General features: G+C 36.1%; 1 protein-coding gene across 1 annotated transcript in view; it reads left to right on the top strand.

The window, feature by feature from the left end:
• COL24A1 (collagen type XXIV alpha 1 chain) overlaps positions 1-22,468 on the top strand; it is a 390,193-nt gene that overhangs the window by 167,632 nt on the left and 200,093 nt on the right. Inside the window, exons 20-22 of the mRNA XM_064372593.1 lie at positions 287-340; positions 17,720-17,773; positions 18,853-18,897. Of these exons, the coding sequence (XP_064228663.1) occupies positions 287-340; positions 17,720-17,773; positions 18,853-18,897 (153 nt within the window). The remainder of the gene's footprint in view (positions 1-286; positions 341-17,719; positions 17,774-18,852; positions 18,898-22,468) is intronic.

Genomic DNA, 22,468 nt, shown 5'->3' with positions numbered 1-22,468 from the left:
TGTGGATAATTTTGGACTAAGACTTCTACTCGCTTAAACTGAACTAGAGGACCTCAGGATTGTTTGTGAATAACTGATGAAGTAAATTCTATTTTAGTGTAGTTTGTAAGTTCTATATTCCAATGTTAAACAACTGCCTAAGCTAACTAATCTTTAATATTGAATTTTTGAGGAGTATAAGTTGCTTTAACTGGGTATGAAAGAATGACAAAAGAAATTTTATATGCTAAATAGATTTAAAGTAATTTTCTATGCAATAAACTGTCTACATTTTTATATTCTCTAGGGTTTTCCAGGAGATATTGGGATTCCTGGACAAAACGGCCCTGAAGGACCAAAGGTAAAAATAATAATAGTAATAAGAGAGAGAGACCAAATAATCATGGTTATCTAGAGATCCTGATTCTCAATAAATGGGAAAAATATTTCAGGAATATCAGAGCATTTCTGGATATTTTAAAGCTGTCTCAGGTACATTTAATAAACTCGAGGTTTCAGATAGTTGCAAATGATTTTTCTAGTTAGGTATGAACTGAAACTAAGGGTGACAATATTTGCAAAATCACTCAGAAGAATTTTTCTCGAAGAGATGGTGGGGTGGGGGACTCTAATAAGCCATAGCATATAAATGGCAGAAAAATAAATAAATGGATGAGAATTTCCTGACCACTAAAATCCTTTAGGGACATAGAGATCCATTGATTAAAATAAAAGAAAGCCTGTGGTGTCCGTGAATCTCTACATAGCACAAAATACCTGAAGAAACCTAAGCATTTTTAACCTGCAAGTGAAACCACGATTATTAGCTTATTACCATTTTTGAAACTCATCATGATGACTCACATAATCTAACCATTTTAAAGCAACATTCTTGGCCTTTTCCCCACACAGGTTTTATTTAACACTATGGTATATATACAGACTTAGTGTTTGGAATGTACACTAGGAAATATCCCTAGCAAAACTTTAAATACCAAGATTTGCCATTCAGGCTGTATGGAATGGGCATTGTAAGCAAATAAAGCATTATGAATTCACATGTAAGGATGGAATAGCCTGAAGTTGGGAAAATTGGCAAGTTATGAAATGCAACTGCTATGGAGGTATCAATGGGAGAAGAAAGAGATGAAATGATAGAAGATGAAGCTGGAAAGAATCTTGATAATAGCTATGTTTGTTAGTAGCGCAGTACTCTAATAAATGCTTTATAGACATTATCTCATTTGTAGTCATGTCATTTAATTTTCAAAACAGCATTATGAGGTAGTTATTCCTGTTTTACGGATGGTTAAGTTATTCACTCAAAGTCACATAACTTTAAGTTATATAACCAGAATTCTAACCCATATATGATTTAAAAGTCTGAGCTCTTACACCCTTAGCTTTGATATTAAACTATGTAGAGCATTCAGTACCATGCTGAAGAGTTTCTACTTTATCCATGGGCATTATGAAATAATCACAGATATTTGAGCAGTAAAGTATCTTCGATGGTTGCATTTTAAAAAGCTACCTCTTATGTCAGTTTAGAGGATGGTTTAAAGAGGGGAGAAACTGAAGACAGGAAACTAGGCAATAAATAATATGGATATTTGAAACAGGACATTCATTCAGCAGATATTGGCTACCTCTCATGGCAGCCATCATGCTAGAATGTAAGGGTACAAAGATTCCTACTTTCAAGAAAAGAGTCCTGATCCCTGCTTTCAAGAAGCTTAAAATCTAGAGAAAGATATTCAAGAAAACCTTGGTAATAATCACAATGAATAATATATAATTAGCAATACTGTGAGAACACCAGGATCAGGGAAGTCAAATTATGTTTTGTAGGGAAGATAGCACTTGAGCTGACATGAATGAGTAGGAATTTATGAAGCAGACAAGTGGGATGTATGGCATTTAGGAAAAAGAAACTAATGAAAAGATGGAGGTATGATATTTGGAAAATACTTATACTAGAAATTATTTGTTGTTGATCTGAATTTCAAATATAACTGAGCAGCCTGTAGTTTATCGGGCAACCCTACCCACTACCTGCAAACTTATACCTATATGCAGGGATCTTTCCACCTTCCTTTCTGTCTCCATAAAAGTATTCCCTCACCTCTTCAAGTTCCACATATATTTTGCATCAGATCCTCTCCTGACTCCTCAATGACCTTATGCCATCAATTATCACCTTTGTTCCAATCTCTCCTTTGATACAATTTTCCCCTTTGCCCTTAAAATCATTCTCGCTGCCAATCTTGTAGTATAGACCCCCTTTATTTTTCACCAGGATAGTGTAATAATCCTCCAACAGTTGTTCTTCCCGCCTTCAATCTGGCATTTCTTCCTATCTGCCTTCAAGCTGCAAATGGAATGATCTTTTAAAGTAGAGATCTCATGATGTCACTCTTTTGCTTAAATCCTTCAGTGACCTCCACAGCTTCCATGTTAAGGCTTATACTTTACTTTTTATACAGCGTCCTTTATGACCAAACTCTGCCTCTATAATTCTATAGTTATACAGTCATATCCACCATCACTCTTCCAAAAGTATCACTTCAGCCAAACTATTTAGAGTGCCAAACCATGCCATACTTAATCAGATCTCACAGCTTCTTACATGCCATTCTTTTTATCTAAATATATATGTTCCTGTGTCCTTCTTCATCTAGTTAATACCTACACATCACAGGTAACATTGTCCAGGAAACTTTTTCTGTTCCTCTCAAATCTAATTGGAATATTTTTCTATAATTCTGAAAAAAAAATCTATCAAGCACTTATCTTAACTTGTATTTTAACTTCTGATGTGCTTATCTATTAGACTGTAACCTTTTTGAGAGAAAAGATTAATTGATTTTTTATATATCAGAATAACTAGAATAATATGAATAGCACATATAAATAACTCAATGAATAGTGGTTCAGTGGATGACCAATTGAATGACTTTAGTTTTGGAAGTAGAAACAAAACAACTTGGTAACTGATTAGCAGAAGGGATGGAATAAAGAGCAGTCAAAGATAAAGCAGCCTTTGACTTGAGTTACTGATGTCATTGAACTTAAATAGGCAACTCCAGAAGAGGAGCAGTTTTGGAAGATGGAGACAATAAGAAATTTGATTCTGGTTACGTTTAGTTTGAGGTACCAGTTTGACATCTAGAGGTAGAAATAATTAATAGTTAATAGTAAACCAAGTTTCAAAGCAGAAATAGAAGCGTGAGGGAAGTTGAGAGAGACAAATAGTGTAGAGAATGGAGTTGAGGATTTTTCCTGCCTACTTTAGCCCTTCACCTGGTGCACACATAGGAACTTGAACTTTATACATGTATAAATACATTTATTTATACATTCATTCAATAACTTATTTATTCAACTTTTATCGAATTTCTTCTGTGTTAAGGCAAGTAATAAATGTGGGATTATAAAGATTTCTAAACTTATTCCTCCCCCAGATGAGGTTACAATTTAGTGAAAGAGATTAAAAAATAGTAATAATTACAAAATATACGAAGTTCTATATAAAAGAGTTGGTGAAGTGCTCTGAGAGCCTAGATAACTGAGCAATAGATTCTTTCCTGGGAAATTGGGAAATAGGTTCAATAATAGAATTTAATGTTTTCAAGTGTGCATATCATACTAGGTGAAAAGCCAGAGAACTTTCAAAATTCTCTTCAGTTTGGAAATTTTGTTTCTCTTGAAGTTTAAGTGTCAGAGAACTGAAGAAAGCTAACTGACCTATTTAGTATTCTCTTTTATGACAGTGATCTTTAGAACTTTCTTCTCACTACTTCTTTTAGTTTTGAAATTAGAATGTCAAAAGTGGGGCAAAAGACTTGAAAGCTAGACATTTTAATGAACACCAATGGTAGTAATTACCACTCACTGGAAATTCAACCATTATCTAAGTTTATTCAATAAACATGAGTTCAGAGAGTCGTTAGTACCAACAACGTGAGACTAATTGATGTTATACACATCACTGAATTTTAAAAGAATGATTTTATCAAAAGAACAAGAAAATAATGTAATTTTCTGTTTTGTAGATTCAGAAGGATCTGTTTTTGTCTCTCTTCTTGATCCTTCTCATTCTTCTTGAAATGTTTCTAGAAACAGAGGGGAAAAGCAGCCAAACATACCCTGTTAACATGATGTGTTTCTTTAGCTGGGTGTACTGTGTCATAGAAGCAAGCATCTTGAAACTTCTTTTATTTTTATATACATGTCTGGTTTGGAAAATGAGAATGATAAAAGTTGCTAAAGCTATGTTGAGGCTATACAATGTGGTCATCGACAAAATCATGTGCACTGTATTTGAAGTAGATGGTTACCCTATTTGCAAACAAGTTGGGTTCTTTCCAGAGCAATTTGGCACAGCTATAAAGAAAGCTTTTATTTTCTGTTCATTTTCTGCCAGTTCACTAAAAACCTCGAAGTAGGATTTGAAACTTGTGTTAATTATAGTTCTACTGATTATGGAGTTGTATGTGTATGTATATTTGTATTAAGATATAAAACATACATCAGTAAGCCTTTTTGAGAGCTACACAATTTGGGAATCTGCTTTCAAGAATCCCATAACATTAGCAAAACCAGATCCTTCGCTGCTTACTGCGGAAGGTAAGAGTAACAAATAAATATTCTCTATTCTCCAGTAAACAGAGGAATAATTTATTTGTTGCTATAAAGGTTTGTGTTTTTACTTTGGGTATGGAAATAGGGATGTTAAAAGAGGCTGTTATTGGCTCTTTCATAGCAGACCTGGTAAGTTTTTAGAGAAAGCTAACTATTTGTGGGATTATGTTACATAATATATGGAAATAGTTCTGCACTGAATTAATATCATATGTCATGTATTTATCTGTATATAGGTAAGCTAACTTGGTAAGAGGAAGATGTGTAACTCTACACAGTTTACTAAGATTACTTTGACCTAGTCCTGAAGATTTATATTCTATATAATATACCAAGATCGTACACACAGATTTCTTATATAAGACCTTTATTCTCCAGATAGCATTTAGTCAACTAAGAAATGTTTATTGAGTTTGTACAAGGGGCAGGGTACTGTGTTTAAGCAGTGACTCAAAAACAAAATTAAAACATGGTCTTCTGTTTGTTAGAAACTTGTAATTCTCTTGAAACATGAGCCCTCCATAAGTGAAAAGGTATAAAGCACAATAACCAGGCAACATAGGATAAGTGAGTAGGAAGGAGTTCAGAGGAGAGAATAATCTGTATGGTCATTTTTCTGGGAAAACAGAGAAAATAGGATTTTAGTCAGATTGGTTGGATTTGGCCAAGTAGAGCCAAGGGATGAGAGATTCTGTGCAAGTGGTACAAAATGAACACTGGAATGGAGAGCAGAAGTAAACCTACCTAACTTAAAAAAAAGGCGGGGGGTAGGAAGCAGATTATTACAGATGTTAAATAGAAAATTAAAGAGTTTAAATAAGAACAAGCATATAACATGAAATATACCCTCTTAGTAAATTTGTTTTACTCATTTGTTCATCATAAAACTTCAAATGTATGCACATTGTTGTACAACAGATCAGTGGAAATTTTTCATTTTCCATGACTGAAATTCTATACTCATTGACCAGCAGCTTCCCACTGGCCTCCTCCCCAGAGCCCTTGGCAATTAGCATCCTACTTTGTGCTTCTATGAGTTTAGCTACTTTACATACCGCATATAGGTGGACTTATGCAGTTTTTCTTTTGTGGCTGGTTTATTTGACTTATTTCACATAATGTCATCAAGGTTCATCCATCTTGTAACATATGACAGGATTTCCTTCTTTTTATGGCTGAATAATATTCCATTGTTCATATATTACCACATTTTCTTTACTTATTCATCTGTCAGTGAATATTTGGGTTGTTGACACTTCTTGGCTATTGTGAATAAAGCACAGGAATACAAATACCCTGTTTATATCAACAGGATATAAATATCGTTTTTAGCCTGTTTATGTTGATGTAAGCAGGATTTTTGCACTCCTGTAAGATACTGTTTTCAGTTGCTTTGATGAATGTTCCAAAGTCTTTTCTCCAATTTTTAGCCCAGTAATTTTGTTTTTGCTATTTGAGTTATGAGTGCTTTATAAATTTTTAATATTAACCCCATTTCAGATTCATGATTTGCAGTTATTGTTTCCCATTACATAGGTTAAACTTTTCACTCTGTTGCTTGTTTCTCTAGCTGTGCAGAAGCTTTTTAGTTTAATTAAGTCTCATCTGTTTATTTTTCTTTTTGTTGCATTTGCTTTCGGGTTCTTGTTCATGATTTCCTTGCCTAAGCCAATGTCTAGAAAATTTTTTTCCCAGTGTTATCTTGTATAATATTATAGTTTCAGATCTTAGATTTGCGTGTTTAATTCCTATTGAGGTGATTTTTTGTGGAAGGTGAGAAATGAGGATCCAGCTTTATTCTTCCACATGTGGCTTGCAGTTATCCCAGTATCATTTGTTATATAGGATGTCCTTTCTTTCCCCACTTTATGTTTTTGTTTGACTTGTTGAAGATCAGTTGGCTGTGAATATTTGGCTTTATTTCTGGGTTCTTTTTTCTGGTCCATTCGTCTACTTGCCTATTTTTTTATACCAGTACCATGTTGTTTTGGTAACTATAACCTTGTAGTATAGTTTGAAGTCAGGTAATGTGATGGTCCAGATTTATTCTTTTTACTTAGTCTTGCTTTGGCTATGCAGGGTCTTTTTTGGTTACATATGAATTTTAGTATTGTGTTTTCTAGTTATGTGAAGAATGATAATGATATTTTGATGGGAATTGCATGAATTTGTAGATTGCTTTTGGCAGTGGTAATTTTCACAGTATTGATTCTGCCCATTTATGAGCATAGGATATGTTTCCATTTGTTTATGTCATCTGTGATTTCTTTCAGCAGTGTTTTGTGGTTTTCTTTGTAGAGATCTTTTACCTTCTTGGTTAGGGATATCCCTAAGTATTTTTTTTTTTTTTCAGCTATTGTAAAAGGGGTTGAGTTCCTGATTTTGATTCTCATCTTGGTCGTTATTGGTGTATAGCAATGCTACTGATTTGTCTGTGTTTATTTTGTATCCTGAAACTGCTGAATTCATTATCAGAGCTAGGAGTATTTGGGATGAATCTTTAGGATTTTATAGGCATATGATCATATCATCAGCAAACAGCAATGGTTTGACTTCCACTTTACCGATTTGGATGCCCTTTATTTCTTTCTCTTGTCTGATTGCTCTGGCTAGGACTCCCAGTACAATGTTGAATAGCAGTGACAAAAGTCAGCATCCTTGTCTTGTTCCAGTTCTCAGCGGGAACGCTTTTAACTTTTCCCCATTCAACATAATGTTGGCTGTGGGTTTGTCATAGATTTTATTATCTTGAGGTATGTTCCTTCTATGCCAATTTTGCTGAGGGTTTTAATCCTAAAAGGATGCTGAATTTTGTCAAATGCTTTTTTGCAACTATTGAAATGATTATATGATTTTTGTTTTAATTCTGTTTATGCAATGTAACACATTTATTGACTTGCATATGTTAAACCATCCCTGCATCCCTATTATGAAACCCACTTGATCATTGTGTATTATCTTTTTGATAAGCTGTTAGATGTGGTTAGCTAGTATTTTGTTGAGGATTTTTGCATCTGCGTTCTTCAGGGATATTGTTCTATTAATTTCCTTTTTTGTTACGACCTTTCTTGGTTTTGGTATTAAGATGACACTGGCTTCATAGAATGATTTAGGGAGGATTCCCTCTTTTTCTGTCTTTTGGAATACTGTCAATAGGATTGATACCAATTCTTCTTTGAATGTCTGTGAATCTCTCTGGTCCTGGCCTTTTTTTACTGGCAGTTTTTAAATTACCATTTCTATCTCTCTGTTTTTTATTGGTCTGTTCAGAGTTTCCGTTTCTTCCTGGTTTAATCTAGGAGGGTTGTATATTTCCAGGAATTTATGCATCTCCTCTAGGTTTTCTAGTTTGCGTGCATAAAGGCGTTCATAGTAGTGTAACCAGGGGACAGGGGCAGGGCTGCAGAGATCCTAAACATGCTCACTGTTTCCCGACCGGATGTGTTTTCCCAGATCCTTGGGCCTCACTCACCCAAGAATGGGAGAGGGCCCTCATGGCGTGGTGAGCTCATTCAAGTAAATATTGGACCCAAAGAGCTTTGCAGAAAAGCAATTTATTAGGCAGAGAGAGAGAAAGAGAAATAGGGAGAGAGAGAGTGCGAGCTCCCACGCTGTTGTAGGAGGGGATCGCAGAGAGGGAAATCCGTATAGGTAAGGGAGTAGGGGGAATTTAACCCAGGAGTTACTCCCACCCCATTCAAGTTCTCTTCCAGTGAGAGGAGCTTTTCCAAACTTCCTCTGGAGTGATTGATCTTTGACTCTGATGCTAGATTGGTTGCCTGGCTTGCAATAGAGCCCCTCCTTCCAAGGCTTTTGGTGGTCTTTTTAAACAAAGGAAGCTTACCTGGGCTATCTACATTGGCAGGAAAGTTAGACAAAGAACTCTAGGCTCCCAGATGGAGGGGGGTGGATAGAAGTATGGTGCTGGGAAGTTCTTACCTTTGAAACCACACCCCTTGTGGACCCCAGAAGAGAAGTTAAGATAGTCCCTCAGTAGCCTTGAATGATCTTTTGTATTTCTGTGATATCAGTTGTAATATCTCCCATTTCATTTCTAATTGACCTTATTTGAATCTTCTCTTCTTTTTTTTGTTAATCTCACTAATCACCTATCAATTTTATCTTTCAAAGAACCAGCTTTTTGTTTAATTTATCTTTTGTATTTTTTTGTTTCGATTTAATTTAGTTCTGCGCTGATATTTATTATTTCTTTTATTCTGCTGGGTTTGAGTTTGGTTTGTTCTTGTTTCTCTACTTCCTTGAGGTGTGATCTTAAATTGTCTATTTGTGCTCTTTCAGACTTTTTGATGTAGGCATTTAATGCTGTGAGCTTTCCTCTTGCTACTGCTTTTGGTGTATCCCAGAGATTTTCATAGGTTGTGTCACTATTATCATTCAGTTCAAATACATTTTTAATTTCCATGTTGGTTTCATTGTTGACTCAGAGATCATTCAGGAGCAGATGATTCAATTTTCATGTATTTACATGGTTTTGAGGGTTCCTTTTGGAGGTAATTTCCAATTTTATTCTACTGTAGTCTGAGAGGGTACTTGATATAATTTCTTTTTTCTTAAATTTATTGAGACTTACTTTGTGACCTCTCGTATGATCTATCTTGGAGAATGTTCTATAGCTGGCATAAAGAATGTATATTTGGCAGTTGTTGGGTAGAATGTTCTGTAAACATCTTCTAAGTTCATTTGTTCTAGAGTATAGATTCAGTTCATTCTTTGTTGACTTTCTGTTTTGATGACTTGCCTAGTGCTGTCAGTGGAGTATTGACATCCCCCACTATTATTGTGTCACTATCTATCGCATTTCTTAGGTCTAGTAATTGTTATATAACTTTAGGAGCTCCAGTGTTAGATGCATATGTATTTAGGATTGTAACATTTCTCTGTTGGACTGATCCTTTTATCATTATATAATGTCCCTCTTTGTCTTTTTTTTAAACTGTTGTTGACTTAAAGGCCGTTTTGTCTGATATAAGAATAGCTACTCCTGCTCACTTTTGGTTTCCATTTGCATGAAATACCTTCTTCCACCTCTTTACCTTAAGTTTATTTGAGTTCTTATGTGTTAGGAAAGTCTCTTGAAGACAGCAGATACTTAGTAGATGGATTTTGTTTTTCATTCTACCTTAAGTGGAACATTTAGGCTATTTACATTCAAGGTTAGTATTGAGATGTGAGGTACCATTTTATTCATTGTGCTAGCTGTTGCCTGAATACCTTGTTTTTTATTATTATTATTATTGTGTTAGTCTTTTATAGGTCCTGTGAGATTTATGCTTTAAGGAGGTTCTATTTTGGTGTATTTTAAGGTTTGTTTCAAGATTTAGAACTCATTTTAGCAGTTCTTGTAGTGCTGACTTGGTAGTAGCAAATACTCTTCGCATGTTTGTCTGAAAACTACTTTATCTCTCCTTCATTTATGAAGCTTAATTTTGCTAGATACAGAGTTCTTGATTGGTAATTATTTCGTTTGCAGAGGCTAAAGATAGGACCCCAATCCCTTCTGGCTTGTAGGATTTCTGCTGAGAAATCTGCTGTAAATCTGATATGTTTTCCTTTTTAGCTACCTGATGCTTTTGCCTCACAGCTCTTATGATTCTTTCCTTCATCTTGACATTAGATAACCTGATGACTATGTGCCTAGGTGATGATCTTTTTGTGATCAATTTCCCAGGTGTTCCTTGATCTTCTTATATTTGGATGTCTATATCTCTAGCAAGATCAGGGAGGTTTTCCTCGATTATTCCCTCAGATAAGTTTTCCGAAGTTTTAGATTTCTCTTCTTCCTTCAGAACACCAATTATTCTTAGGTTTGGCCATTTAACATCATCTCAAATTTTGTGAAGGCTTTGTTCTTTTGTGTTGTTCTGTTCTTTTATCTTTGTCTTTGTCTGATTGAGTTAACTAGGAAGCCTTGGGCTCTGAAATTCTTTATTCTACCTGCCCTAGTCTACTCTTGACACTTTCCAGTGCATTGTGTATTTCTGAGTTTGTCTTTCATTTCCAGAGGTTGTGATTGTATTTTTATGATATCCATTTCTCTGGACAATTTTTCATCTATAGCCTATATTGTTTGTTTTTTTAAATTTCTTTAAGTTGGTTTTCACCTTTCTCTGATATCCCCTTGAGTAGCTTAATAATCAACCTTCTGAATTCTTTATCTGGCAATTCAGAGATTTCTTCTTGGTTTTGATCTATTGCTGGGGAGCTAATGTGGTCTTTGGAGGTGTAATAGAAACTTGTTTTGTCATATTACCAAAATGACTTTTCTGGTTCCTTCTCATTTGGATAGCCTGTTTCAGTGGAAAGATCTGGAACTCAAGGGCTGCTGTTCAGATTATTTTGTCCTACAGGGTGATCCCTTGATGTGGTGTTCTCCCCTTTCTTCTAGGAATGGGGCTTCCTGAGAGCTGGACTGCAGTACTTGTTATTGCTCTTCTGGGTTTGACCACCCAGCAGGGCTACCAGGCTTCAGCCTGGTGCTGGAGATTGTCTGCAAAGTGTCCTGTAATTTGATCCATCTTCAGGTCTTCCAGCTGTCGATACCAGCAACTGCTCTGGTGGAGGTGGCAGGGAGTGAAGTAGATTGCGTGAGTCCTTGTTTGTAGATATGTTTAGCATGCTGGCTTTCTCAAATGCTGGTTACACTAGCAGTGAAGTTGTCATATGGACAGACTCAGGACCTCTGGTTAGCCAAACTGTTGCAGTCAATGGAATTAGCTGTTGTTTTCTTCTTCCTTGAAGTAGGATTATTTTGTCATGAGTTGCCATAATATCTGTAAGGCCGGTTGCCTCACCGGGAGTTCAGACACACCCCCTTCCCTTGCCGGGAGCTCGGAAACGTCCCCCTCCCTCGCGGGGAGTTCGGACACGCCCCCTTCCCTTGCCGGGAGCTCGGAAACGTCCCCCTCCCTCGCGGGGAGTTCGGACACGCCCCCTTCCCTTGCCGGGAGCTCGGAAACGTCCCCCTCCCTCGCGGGGAGTTCGGACACACCCCCTTCCCTTGCCAGGAGCTCGGAAATGCCCCCCTCCCTTGCCGGGAGCTCAGACACGCCTCCTTCCCCCCTGGGAGCCCGGGAAAAAAGCCCCATCAGGACCTACCTGATACTGTTTTGTCCTATCTGGGCCCCACTCCCTTCCATCCGGGTCCCACTCCCCTCCATTTTGTTTTATCCGGGTCCCACTCCCCTCCATTTTGTCCCACTCACCTTGAGCACAGCCAATCAGACGCCTCCACTCCCTATAAAACCCCGTGCCTGAGAGGAGTCCACGCGACCTCTCCGGCCCCTCCTGTCCGGACCGCAGAACCTCACCCAGGAGCCTGAATAAATTCCGTTACATTGGATTATTTTCCTGCTGGCCTCAGTTTCTTCATTTTCAACGTGGCAACAACCCAAGGACAAGCCTTACAATATCCTGAGTTGGTTGGCCTCCAGCCAGGAGGTAGAGCTTTCAAGAGAGCACCAGCTGCGGTAGTAGAAGGGGATATAAGCTTGCCCTAAGTTGGCCAGAATAAGTATTTGGATTTCTCAGGTGATGGGCAAGGCCATAAAGCTCCTAAGAGTTTATGTCTTCTGTGTTTGGCTACTAGGGTGGGTCGAGAAGTACCATCAGGTGGGAGCAGGTTAGGGTGGTCAGACTGTCCTTGGGCAGGGCTTGCCCCACCCATTGAGGGGGTTAGTTCTTGGGGCATTGGGGTTATGTTCCATAGGGTATTTTGTTCCATAATAACCTCTGTCATCAGGGAAGTAAGAGAAAGCCGGTAGCATTAGGCCTTACCCAGCTCCCATGCAGTTAAGGAGGCCGGTTTTGCTCCTGACAATGTGTCCCACTAACACCACTGAGTTTGTCTCCTGGTACCCTGTGCTCAGCATTCAGACCTTGCCCCAGGCTGTAAGCTTCCCTGCTGAGAAAGCAAGCAAGGAATTCAGGCCTCGCCCCTCCCTGACTTCCTACACTCTTGGCCATGGCTCTTGCACTATTCTCTGCAGCAGTTCCCGTTCACCCTGAGATTCTGCTCAAGAGAGTTTGCAGGCAGTCAAAATTATTACAAAGTTCGGCTGGAATCTTTTTTCAACCCGTGACTCCTCCCAGATTCTGCTGGCTGCCTTCCCTGGGGGCCCTAGTGAGATATAATCAGAGATGGCTTCCCTTGGCTTGAGCTGGAGAATGGGAGTGCCTACAACACTCGTCCTGCTGCTACTTCTACTTTTATATTTCATGCTAAATCAGTTTTAGTTCTAGGTAAAGTTAAATCCTTCTCCTGTAATCTGGATTTTCAGGGTCTCCAGTGAAGATATCTGTCTGGAGGCAGGTGTTCCCCCATACACACTTTGGGAACTCACGGTTTTTTGCCTGTCTTACAGAATTTGCTGCATCATGCCATTTCTTTCAAAGGATCTATGAAATCTTTAAGTTTTCCTGGTACTTTGCTGTAGTGGTTCTTGGAGCAAAAGTCCATTGTGTGAGTCTCCACACGCTCTTCTGTCTGTCCAAGTGGAAGCCCCTTCCCTACTACCATTCCCAGTCTCTGCTAACCACCATTCAATTTATTCTCTACTTCCATGAGATGGATGGTTTTCTAGCTTCCACATATGAGTTGGAACATGCAACATTTGTCTTTCTGCATCTGGCTTATTTCACTTAATATAATATCCTCCCATTCTATCCCTGTTGTGGCAAATATAGAATTTCATCCTTCTTATGGTGGAATAATATTACATTGTGTATAATACACAACATTTTCTTTACCCAGTCATCTGTTGGTGGATACTTAGGTTGATTCTGTATCTTAGCTATTGTGAGTAGTGCTTCAATAAACATAAGAACGCAGATTATCTTTTTGATATACGGATTTTTTTTCTTTTGGATATATACTCAGCAGTGGGATTGCTAAATTATATGGTAGTTCTATTTTTACCTTCTTGAGGAAACTCCATACTTTTTTCATATTAGCTATATTGATTTACATTCCCGCCAGTAAATACAAGCATCACCCTTTCTCTGCATCCTCACCAGCATTTGTTATTTTCTGTCTTTTTAATAATGATCTTTCTAACTGGGATAAGATGATATCTCATTTTGGCTTTGATTTGCATTTCCCTGATAACTAGTGATGTTTAACATCTTTTCATTTATTTATTGGCCATTTGTATGTCTCCCTTTGAGAAATGTCTACTAATTAATGTCTTATATAAATGGAGAAAGGAAACTGGTATTTATTAAGTCCCTGTTACATTCTAGGTATCATTTTATTTATTCCTACAGCAAACTTGTGATGCTGATGGTAATGTGATTCTAGAGATTAAGAAATAGCTTACATCTCTAGTAAACTGCAGAACTGGAATTCAAATCCACATTCAATTTCCAGTTCTGCACATTTTAACTTTTTTAAAATTTGTGTTTAACATATGATAAATATGAAACATGTGCACAGCTTAAACAGTGATGATTAAAAAAACCATATTAAGGATATTAAATAGAACATTGGAAGCCCCTTGTGTATCCCTCTCTAATTGTGTCTACCTCCTTTCTCCCTGTATTTAGAGGTAACCATTCTCTTGTTTTTGCCATTCTTTTATCATCTATGTATATTCCTATAATATCTGTTTTTTTGCGTGTTTTGGAAATTCATGTAAATGGAATTCTACTCTACATATTATTTAGTGACCTTCTTCTTCCATTCAGTTTTGTCTTTTCATCTTAATCCAGGTTGATACATATAATTATAGGTTTATAGTATAACCCAGTATATAGCTATACTATAATTTTTTAATGGATACTACTGCTGATAAACACTTATGGCCTTTCTTGTGGTTGGTTTGCACAAATGCTCCAGGTGCACCCAGAGACTATGTAAATTCCCATTTGGGGATTCAGTATTCTATAGATGACTGTTAGATCAAGTTTTTTAATATAAGTGTTTAAGTTTTCTCTGTTCTTGTGGTCTTCATCTGCTTGACTTATGGAGAAAAATATCTCAAAAATTTCCCTTTCTAATAGTGGATTTTCCCATCTCTATTTTCATATTCATCAATTTTCACTTTTTATACTTGGAGTTTATGTTATTAGATGCATAAAAATTGATGGTTTTTATCTCCTCTTGATGACTATAGCCTTTAATCATTAGTTGCACATTTAAATAATGTAGTTTACTTTAAAGTCTACTAGATCTAATGATAATGTAATTATATCACCTCTTTTGGGCTGGTAAATGCCTTACATATTTTATGTTTTAGGTGTGTTTCTTGTAAATGGCATATAACTAGATTTTTTTTCTCTTAACTCAGCTTTTATTTTTCCCTTAAGATTATAATTTGGTTTTGAAAGAAGAGAGAAAATGTAACCTAGGTTTGCCTGTTTCACTGAAAGAATTATTTCTGGTTCTGGATAAGTGGTTCCATCCCCTGAGTAAATAGCTTCAGTGAGAGAGTTAGGGGGACCTCATTCTCTTTAACCAATCAGCCCTCTGCGGGATATACTCTGGATATGGAGCTGAGCCTATTTCTCACATGTACACTCTAATCTTAATATTATATGTTCTTAGAGCCTTTTGAGCCCCAGGAGTTGTTTATAATTTTTTGTTGTATGCTTATTTTTATCTACAAATTTGTATTATCCTATCATAACTCAATAAAAAAATATTTTCACATGTTAAAAATATTCTAATCCTCCCAGAAAGGATTTTGCTCCTTTTTCTAAATTCTTATTTATGCTTTGCATATACCTCTACTTCTATTACAGCTCTTAATGTAATAATTTTTATTTTAAAGGATCATCTCCCATAATAAATTATGAATTCATTGGAAACAAGGACTCTGTCTTACTTATAATTGCATATTTAGGGCTTAATATTGTGCTGTTAATTGAGCCTTATACATAGTAGAAAGTAATAAAATGTCAGATGAAAAATGAACAAACAGATGAATTAAGTGATTAAACACTAGCTGACAGGTGGTAGAATTCAAATATCACAACATTCAAATCCTATACTTCCAGTCAGTGTAGACACTTAAAATCTTTCACTTTGAATTCTAAAAGAGCAGTTTCAGATATTGGAGGCAGTTTGAAATCATTGTATCAATCGGGATTATTTCAGTTGTAAGTGGTGGAAACCCGGCTTAAACAGGCTTAAATAAATATGTGAAAAGTTAGGGGATTCAATTACAACTGAATTCAGGACCCTAAACAATATCAGAAGAGCCCAGTCACTCCCAACTTTCTCCATTTGTTAATTTATTGATTTCATTCTCAGGCTGTCGCCTGGATGGTTTCTCACTCTTCAGTTTTACCTCATTCTTAATGCTATTCCCAGCAATGCCCCTGAAGTTCGAAATGTGATTCAGTTAGTCTGAGTTGGGTCCCTTACTCATTCTTGGACCAGTCATCTGTTCTGGAGGTGTACAATATATTGACTGACTTAGAGCCTGTCACATGTTCACAGTTACAGTCAGAGGTGGAGTCACCTCCCCTCATACAACATGGACTAAGGGTTAAGAGAATTTTTCCTTAATTTTTTCCTTGAGAGTGCTTTTGCCTGAAAAAGTGTTAATGTATGTTGGACTGGCATAAGACACAATGTGTCCATTTCTGTAATCTAATCCATATCTTACTTTTAATGCAGAAAGCTGCATTAAAAAGTTAGGATATTGCCTAAAGTAATACAGTTTCTTGAATGGTGTTGTTTATGTAACAAGCTTGCAATAGTATATTATAGACTTTTAAACTGACTGAGAGTTGTTCATTTTTTTATTGTGTTAAAGTATAGAAAGTATAGAGCTAAATGTAACATGAAGGTGTAGCAGGAGCGGCCACAGGAAACAGATCTCTCAGACACCGAATACAGGAGGAAGGAGGGTTTATTTGGCCAGGATCCTTGGGTGGTAATCTGTGCAAAACCCAGTTCCCCTAACAAAGGAAGGTTCTGCCTTTATATAGGCTTATGCTTTAGAGGTTACACATGGAAGAATCTTAGGTTTATAGCTTAACATATGAAAAGGGTCTCAGTTTACAGTCTTGGGAATTACATATGAAAAGGGTTTCAGTTTACAATCTCAGGAATTACATATGAAAAGGTTTTGGTTTATAGTCTTAGAAATGAAAAGGGGAAATTGATCTGAGATGCCTGGGTCTCCCTCTTCAAAGGAAAGATTCCTATGTAGTTTATCACTCTGCTGCATTTCAAAACAAGATCAAAGTCACCTGAGTAGATTTGCTCTTTGGTATAGTTATTTAAAAATTATGTAAGTACAGTTAAAAATTAGATAAAACTGCTTAATGGTTATAAAACAACTAAAAGCAATCATTCAAACTATAATTCTAAAAAGAGATTTAGAACTTTGCCAGCATCTTGCATAGTTAGGAGAACAGAACTTATGAAGAAAATGCTGCCATGTTGAATAGATGTCGTGTGGTGTTTTCTGATTTAGGACTTTTAAAATAGTTAAAGCATTTTCATTCAGAGAGCAATTGATTTTTAACTATATTTATTTTGCTTAACAAAATACTTTCTTAGTCTTGAAATTCCTAGTCAAATTCACACTCACTTTCTTCTGCAAATTCTCCTTTTCTTTTTATCATCTTGTATTGAAAAGGGAAATAAGTTAAGGAATATTTTTCAACTAATGAGTAATGAAGAACTAATGCATTCTTCAACTAACATATAATGAGATCCAGACTCCGCAGATCTCTTAATAGGTATTAAAATACTATTTGTTTCCTCCATCTGCTTTCAGACTTTGTGAATACTCTATTATATGTTTATTGTACTATTATCAGTTTAACAATTGGACCCATTGCTTTAATTTTAGAATTACTTTTTCTGAAAAGGTGTCTGGAGGTTGAAGAATAAAAGACTGAGCAGATTATTTGAATATTAACTTACCATTTAAAAATAAGTTTATCCTATGTTTTTAGATGCCCTGTAGTTTTCTGCTTGTCTATCTTGCCACCCATTTTGATAACCTCTCAATGAGAAATGAATGGTTTCCAAAAGTATTGTCCTTCTCCACATTAATGCTGATTGGTCAAAATGTCAGTTGATCTGAAATTTCTCTTGTGTGCATTTATATTGCTTTTATAGGGACTTCTTGGAAATAGAGGGCCTCCTGGACCTCCTGGCCTCAAAGGAACTCAGGTATGGAAGAAGTGAATATCCAGTCAGCAAGGTTTCTAGTTCAAATTTTCCCTTTTTATTTATTGTGGTACTTTAGTTTTTGTTTAAACACCATCAGATATCCAATTACCACTTTATTTTCTTTTATTTATTTATTTATTTATTTAGACAGAGTCTTGCTCACTTGCCCAGGTTAGAGTGCAGTGGTACAATCTTGGCTCACTGTAGCCTCGACCTCCTGGGCTCCAGCAATCCTCCTACCTCAGCCTCCCAAATAGCTACGACTACAGGTACACCACCAAGCCTGGGTGTTTTTGTATTTTTTGTAAATACATGGTCTTTTGACCCAGGCTGGTTGAAATTCTGGCCTCAAGCAATCCTCCCATCTAAGTATCCCAGAGTTCTGGGATAACAGGCATGAGCCACTGCACCCAGCCTTCAAATTAACAATTTTGCCAGTTATGGAATAGAATTTAGAATCATTTTCAGTGTTCTGAATTCATTGAATGATTTATGTCAGTGGTCTCCAGGTCTCCAGTGGAATGTCTGAAGAATCTGAACCCAGAATCTCACTCATATGTATTGGAATTTATATTTACTATTTGTGACTACTTTATATTTTTGCTCAATTCACAAATAAATTAAAATAAATTGTATTTTAATTTAATTGTGAACTGAACAAAATGTTTACCAAACAAATAATATATACTATGTAATTCTAGGGAGATCTATTTGTATTGTTCAGAAAAAAAAAACTTTTTTTAAAGGTAAATCAGTATATTTAGTGAATATGTCTGTAAATGGAGTAAAAACACTTACTGCTTTTTTATTCTCTTAGAGAATTATGAATATATTTTTTCTATGTTCATTTTCAGTCTTTATCCACTCATATAGTTTTTGGTCCTTACAAGAATGCACCAGGTTCACACAAAAAAACTAAAGTGTTCTGGGGTGATAGAGTTCAAAGTACAAGAAAATAACAGCATTATTTTCATCACATCTCAGAATGAGCTTCATATTTTAGAATAAATAGAGAAAATAAGAGTTTACATTTTTAATACTCATTTTAGGCCATGATATGTTCTGATTTTTTTTTTAAGGGAGAAGAAGGACCAATTGGACCCTTTGGGGAACTAGGGCCAAAAGTAAGTATTATATAAATAATTTTCCACAATTGTTTTTCTTGAAAACAGTTGTTCTATAAATGTTTTTAACATCATAACATTTTGCATTATGGTGAAGAACAAAAATGAAAACAAACTGTAGTTATAAAATCCCCAAAATAAAATAGGCTAATGACTGAAAGTCTCAAAGATATTTTGAATGATGTTATGGCTACTACATAATTACTTGTTATTTCAGTGGTCTGTGGACTTAGTAATTTATGCAAATTATTTATAAATTTCTCAAAATGTAATAGGAAGGTAAATACTTTAGCCATTTTAGTAATATTCTGAGATTTTCTGTTTTCTAAATGTGTTAGTAAAATTATGAAAGGCTAATAAGATGCATTTTCTGTCAATTTTTTCATCAGATAATACCATGAGTGATATATGAATTATTTGTTTTCAAGTTCTAGAAATGAATTATTTAAACATTTTTGGTATGTGTGACTAAAGTTTACCTTATCATGAATAATTAAGGTATATGTGTTACATTTAAGAGGCATTAGACTCACAAGAAATACATCTCATTTCTTTTCTTGACAACATCATAAAATACTGGTTCTTTTCTTTTTGAGACAGAGTCTCGCTCTGTCATCCAGGCTAGAGTGCAGTGGCACCAATCTCGTCTCATTGCAACCTCTGCCTCCCAGGTTCAAGCAATTCTCCTCCCTCAGCCTCCTGAGTAGCTGGGATTACAGGCGTGCACTACCAAACCCAATTAATTTTTGTATTTTTAGTAGAGATGGGGTTTCACCATGTTGGCCAGGCTGGTCCTGAACTGCTGACCTCACGTGATCCACCCACCTTGGCCTCCCAAAGTGCTGGGATTACAGGCATGAACCACCACATGCGGCAAAAGTACTGGTTCTTAAAATGCTTTTACATTGAAAAAGATTGTAATTATTTATTTCACATCTTTACCCTACTAGCACATATATTGCTACTATCCCTTGGGGAAAAAAAAAGAGTTTTCATTTTATTTTTTGTGAGGAGAATTATGTAACAGAAAAACTTTATTTGAGCCCAATGAAATTGATCTTATTTAAAATTTACTTCCTTGGAAAACAGAGAACAATATTCACCTCTGGTCTACTCAGTCTTAATGTGAATTATTATTGGTTTTGCTATTAATTGAATATCATTTTGGAGCCTAATATTGCTGTAAATATATGAATCATCTTTAATCCTGAAAACAACTCTGCAAGATATTGTTTCCATTTTTAGGTGTTAAAATAAGGTTTTAATATTACATGCTCAAGTATAACACTCTGAAAATCAATACACTATGATAGAATTTAAGTAGTATAAGAAGTTATGACCCTGTTACTGATACTCTGAATTGCTTGATTTCAAAGAGATTGAAAATGTGCTGATACCAGATTCCAGTGAGAGTTTTTCCATACTATAAATATGTATAACTCTATCTTAATATACTACACAGTGCTTGAAAGATTATCACTAAAGATAAAAGGAATGTCTCACTAAGGCTCTTACCAGCAGTGGAAATAAAAAAAGAAATGATTTTATAAATATCATAGAAATACCTAATAATTCAGGCTCTTAACTATATTTCTTGTTCTATATATGTAAATTAATTAGGAAACAATTGATATTTAGCAATAATAGGATGATTTTCAGTTCTTTGTGTTTTGCTTGGTAGAAAATGATTTGATAATTTCAAGCAGGCAAAAGCAGAAATTAGAAGGTTTTTACTAGAAGTCCAAAATACAATTGTAAGTGGCTATAGCTTTTATGTGTAGTAAAAACAGAATGTGAGCCAGACGATTGTTCTGTTTCACTTTATTTTAAGAAGAAAAAATATAAGAATATTTCTTAATTGACAACAGCAATAAAATCCAATATAGCAGGGGTTCCTAACCTGCAGGCCATGGACTGGGAGCAAACATTACCACCTGTATTAGTCAAGGTTCTCTAGAGAGGCAGAACTAATAATATATATATAAAGGGGAGTTTATTAAGTATTAACTTACACAATCACAAGGTTCCACAATAGGCTGTCTGCAAGCTAAGGAGCAAGGAGAGCCAGTCCAAGTCCCAAAACTAAAGAATTTGTAGTCCAGTGTTCAAGGGCAGAGGAACATCCAGCATGGGAGAAAGATGGAGGTTGGGAAGCTAGGGAAATCTCTCCTTTTCAGAGGTTTCTGCTTGCTTTATATTCGCTGGCAGCTAACTAGATAGTGCCCACCAAATTAAGGATGGATCTGCCTCCCCCAACCCACTGACTCAAATGTTGATCTCTTTTGGCAGCACCCTCACAGACACATCCAGGATCAATACTTTTTATCCTTGAATCCAATCAAGTTGACGCTCAGTATTAACCATCAAACTGCCTGAGCTTCACCTGCTGTCAGATGAGCAGCAGCATTTGATTCTCATAGGAGCTCAAACCCTATTGTGAACTGTGCATGCAAGGGATCTAGGTTGCACAATCTTTATGAGAATCTAATGCCTGGTGATCTTCTGAGGTGGACCAGTTTCATCCCGAGACCATCCCCTGCCACCTCGTCTGTGGACTTGCTCTCCCCCGTGATCTTATCCTCTGTTCTTTTCAGCTACTCACTGCTATAGTCATATCCTTTGTCATTACCAGTGATAGCAACCTCTCATTTTCAGTTTTAAACTTCTCATTCTCCAACCACCATCTTTCTTTCTAATACATTCTCTCTTGTTATCCAATCTATTGGCCCCAATAGGAATGTCAATGCATTCATTCTGGTGCTTTTCCATTGTGTCATGTCTCCTTTATGATCCCAATTCCTCATCCTGCTTACAAAATTATAATTATTTCTTTTATTACATTCTGAGTTCTATCTTCAAACCTATCCTTTTACTTTTCTAAATTATTACTTTATACTTTGTTTCTTCAAGCTCTGTTCAGTTATCACTCGTCCTTATTCTTAGCCTTTGCCTTGCATCCTACTTCCCTGAGAAAATTGAAGTAATCAGAAGAGAACTTACAGTTTTCTGCCATTGCATCTCTCCACCTTCTTCTATCTATACTCTGCTTTCTCTCCTGTTGTGGATGAACGGGACATTTTTGAAGCTGAGGAAAACTTCCACTTGTTTACTACATACGCTGTCCTTTTGTCTACTCAAGATCATTGGTCCAGCAATTCTGTCGCTCCTGCATTTTAATTCTTTTCTCTATATGGAATCACTCCTATCAGCATATAAAGCTGCTGTTATTCTTCTAGCTTAAAAATAAAAACTTTTTTGGTCTCAGTTTCCCTTCCAGGTGTTATCCTATTTTTATCTTTACCTTTTCAGTAGAACTCCTCAAAATGTTGTCTATACATGCTCTTTCAGTTTTTCTCCTCCCTCTGTCTGCTTAAAGCACTTTTATTCCCACCACTACAATACAAATGATCTGATAAATACGATCAGTGGTTTCTGTATTGCTGAATCCAATTGTCATTTCTCAATCCTCAAAGTTATCTTATTATTCGGTATTTATATTCTTCAGAATTTGACAAGATCACTCTCTCCTCCTAGAAACAATTTCTTTACTTCCATGATTTTCCTCCTAACT

Source organism: Aotus nancymaae, unplaced genomic scaffold (genome assembly GCF_030222135.1).
Source record: "Aotus nancymaae isolate 86718 unplaced genomic scaffold, 86718_ANA_hifiasm-v0.15.2.pri h1tg000007l, whole genome shotgun sequence".
NCBI lineage: Eukaryota > Metazoa > Chordata > Mammalia > Primates > Aotidae > Aotus > Aotus nancymaae.
This window is presented reverse-complemented; position numbering and strand designations above follow the sequence as displayed.